Source organism: Cynara cardunculus, unplaced genomic scaffold (genome assembly GCF_001531365.2).
Source record: "Cynara cardunculus var. scolymus isolate 2C unplaced genomic scaffold, CcrdV1 Un_Scaffold_6717, whole genome shotgun sequence".
In the NCBI taxonomy this organism is placed as follows: Eukaryota; Viridiplantae; Streptophyta; class Magnoliopsida; order Asterales; family Asteraceae; genus Cynara; species Cynara cardunculus.
Window position 1 is genome coordinate 14,700 of NW_020203122.1, and position 3,792 is coordinate 18,491.

At 42.0% G+C, this 3,792-nt stretch overlaps 1 protein-coding gene across 1 annotated transcript; it reads right to left on the reverse strand.

Moving 5' to 3' along the window:
* Positions 1-1,701: 1,701 nt before the first annotated feature.
* LOC112504742 lies at positions 1,702-2,451 on the reverse strand. Its single transcript, XM_025108686.1, has one exon. It carries the CDS (start codon positions 2,449-2,451, stop codon positions 1,702-1,704), a length of 750 nt encoding a protein of 249 aa, XP_024964454.1.
* Between the last annotated feature and the right edge of the window lie 1,341 nt (positions 2,452-3,792).

The window sequence follows — 3,792 nt, forward strand, 5'->3', positions numbered from 1 at the left end:
AAGCATGCGTGGATAAACCATTTCCCACATTATAGATAAAGAATCTCCGGCAATGAGATCTTAAGTCTAAAAGGCTCCGGCGAATCCACGACCACTCATTCCTCTTCTTGATAACACAGAAATTACGTCCCCGAACACAGTGACTGAATCCAAGAGACCCACATAGTATTTCTGCCCTTTAGAATATCCCAAATATGTTTAAAAAGAAGACACCTATTCCAAGTCGTAAGTCGTTTGAAACCAAGACCCCCACTTTGAATAGGCAAGCAAACTGTATCCCAAGCAACTCGACTTTTACCCATCTGACCCTCTGCTTTATTCCATAAAAAATTACGAAAAAGCTGTTCAATTTCATGAATCGTGGTTGTCGGTACTAGAAATACCGACATCCAATATCACCCCTAACCGCTGGAGAAAGACGTTCCCATACCGACACCCTCGGATTTGATCCAGCATTTACTCTAGCCTTCTTCTGTAGACCCACATGCAAAGGAGGACCTTTTACCATGCTAGGATCCGACTCATCCAAAATTACATCAGCAAAATCCTGGGAAGAATCATCTTCCATGATAACATCCGCAAAGTCAGACATCCTTACCAAAGGGCAAGAATACCTAGTCTACTATAACCCTAATCAAGAAGCCGTGGCGCTGAATCCCTAGTCAAGCAGTCTGAATAAAGTAGACGAAGACCTTAGAAAAAGGTGCTGAATACTCTATCAATAAACTTAACAAAGGAGACGAAGACCACTGAAACACTTGATGCGGGAAAAGAAACTAGATATTGTCCCCAAACAAGAAAACCACCAAAAACACAGCAAGCAAGAGGCTAACCCAACATTATCCAAACAGCCCCCAAACTTCACGAAAGCATGCAAACCCTAGCCGTGAAATACTAGGCGCATGCAAACCCTAGACAAGGAAGCCGAACACTACCAACCCTAGACTTGAAAACCAAGAGCAACAGTTTCAAGTAAGCAAACAAAAACCCCCAAAGCAAGAACCCACAAGCGATCACTCCTATCCAAACGCAAACAGCAAACCCTAGAGGCAAAACCCTAGCCGTGTATGTACGGCCAAGAAGAGAATACGCAAAACCCTAGCCGTGTACGAACGGCCAAGAAGAAAAGTCTTTTAGAAGAACCCAAACTCCGCCTCCACCCAAAAACGCGAAACCCTAATCCAAGAAGAATCGGCTTTGGAAGTAGAAMACGGGATTAAAGCACTAACAAATAACCTCCAAACTAAGCGAACTCAAACCTTCAAGAAGAAGAACGAACCGCAAGAAGCCCCAAGGCCGCCGTCAAAACTTGAAACCCTAATCCGCAAATCCGAGTGGAATAATGTGCTAAATTCGTCATAATTATTCTAATGAGATGTTAACTGGAGTAATTGAGGTATAATGGTCTTAATGGTCCTTAATGGTCCATTTGGTGTTTTTTTTTAACGAAAACCAGACAAATTTATAAAACCATAAAAAAGAAACAACAATTATGCGTTCGACCACAACCAATAACCCAAAACCCCAAAAGACTTGGACACCAAATCATACCAAGCCACAACAAGCCAAAAAGAGCAAAGCCCCACAGACCCAAACAAACAACTAAAAATAAAGAAAAGGAGCTTAAACCACCAAACAACACCCCAAGCCCACATTAGAAAACTCAAATCAAACAGCATTTCCCTGAGTTCTCCCCACCATTCAAGCCGCACGAGTAGCAATAGTATGATCAATAATTTTGATAAGTTGCATAGATGTCCAGCGATCTTCAGAAAAAAGTCTTCTATTACGTTCCTGCCAAATATAGTAAACAGATGCAGCCACCGCAAGTTTCTGCTTCAAGCGCTTCGGTCTTCGACCAGTATCGGAAATAGCCTCTAAAATATGATCCCACGAAGAAGGCATAGTCGTCAAGTCCACTCTATGCAAGATACTATCCCAAACTTCATGAGCAAAATTACACTGAAAGAAAAAATGCGAATGGCTATAAATAAAAAGTCCACAAAGCGAACATTTCAGGTCCGACGATTCATCCTTCCAAAGCATACGATCTTGAGTAGGCAAACGTTTATGACAAGCAAGCCATAAACAGAAAGCGTGCTTAGGAATGTGGCCAGAGAACCATACCGATTTATACCAAGGAACAACCGGATAAGTTCCCTCCAACGAAGCCCAAGCATTACTAACCGAAAATTTTGAACAAGATGCACTAGTATCCCCCCATAGAACATAATCACAAACAGAGTCATTCAACAAAGGCAGAGGAGCAGAGCAAATTTCAGCAAACCTGGTACGCCACTCATCTGGCCACACACCATCCAAACGTAAAACCAGCTCTCGAACTGTAGTGGCAGTAGAGAACCCACAAGAATGGATAAAACGGTAAGATATAAAAGCCTCGATGACCACAGGGTAACCAAGAATCCTCCCAAGCATTAGCCTTCCGACCATCACCAATCTGAGAAACCAGAAAACGTCTCAACTGAATACGTAGGTCCAACAGTTTACGGAAGACCCATGTCCAATTGGAATTTTTTCGAACCATCCAGAATTGAGAAGAGCAAAGATTATGACAATACACCCATCTAACCCACAAAGACTCACGATGCCGCACAATATCCCAAACATGTTTAGCAAGTAAAGCCCTATTCCACGTTGCCAACCGCCGAATACCAAGACCCCCTGACTTCGCCGAACAGAGTTTTTCGAGAAAGCTCTCTATATCAGATGCTAATCATATGATACGGCCGATTCTGGATGATGAAATTAAGAATGCTATGTTTAGCATTGGAAATTATAAACCCCAGGATCTGATGGGTTCTCTTCCAAGTTTTTCAAAGCTTCTTGGGATATTATGGGTCGGGATGTGGAAATAGCTATCCACAACTTCTTTTATCGAGGTAACCTCCTTAGGGAATTGAATCATACTCTTATTTGTCTCCTCCCTAAATCTGTTAATGCTTCTAAGGTTACGGATTACCGGCCTATAGCTTGTTGTACAGTGATTTATAAATGCATTAGTAAAGTCATTGTCAACCGAATGAAGGGATATTTGGATTCTTTAAATGATAAGGCTCAATCGGCTTTTATTCCGGGTAGGAGGATTGCGGATAATATCCTCATTGCTCATGAGCTTGTTTCTGGGTATCAGTCCAAGACTACTTCCTATTCTCTTGCGATAAATGGAATTTCCATCCGGTTATGATACAGTGGATTGGAGGTTTCTCATTGTCATGCTGCAGGGTTTGGGTTTCCATCCGGTTATGGTCAAGTGGATTAAGGAGATGGTGTCTACTACTTCCTATTCTCTTGCGATAAATGGAATTTCCTATGGGTTTTTTCATGGAGGTAGGGGTCTTCGGCAAGGTGATCCGCTATCTCCTTATCTGTTCACGATTGTAATGGAGGGGTTTTCTATCCTCCTTAAGCAGTGTATTCAGGAAGCAACTGATTTTGGGTACCATCGGGGTTGTGATGAGTTGGATTTGACTCACTTGTGTTTTGCTGATGATCTATTTGTCTTTACAAAGGGTGATGTCTATTCGGTGGAAGTGCTTAAAAAGGCACTATTCCTTTTTCAACAACGTTCGGGGTTAGCACCAAGCCTTAAAAAAAGTGAGATTTATTTTGGGAATGTGTCACCTAACATTAAGGAGGCCATTCTTGAATGTCTTCCTTTCAAGCTTGGGTCGTTTCCTGTTCGTTACTTGGGTGTCCCTTTATCTCAAGCTCGGTTGAAGATAAGTGATTATGGCCCTTTGATTGCTAAAGTTAAGAGTCGTATTTTTAATT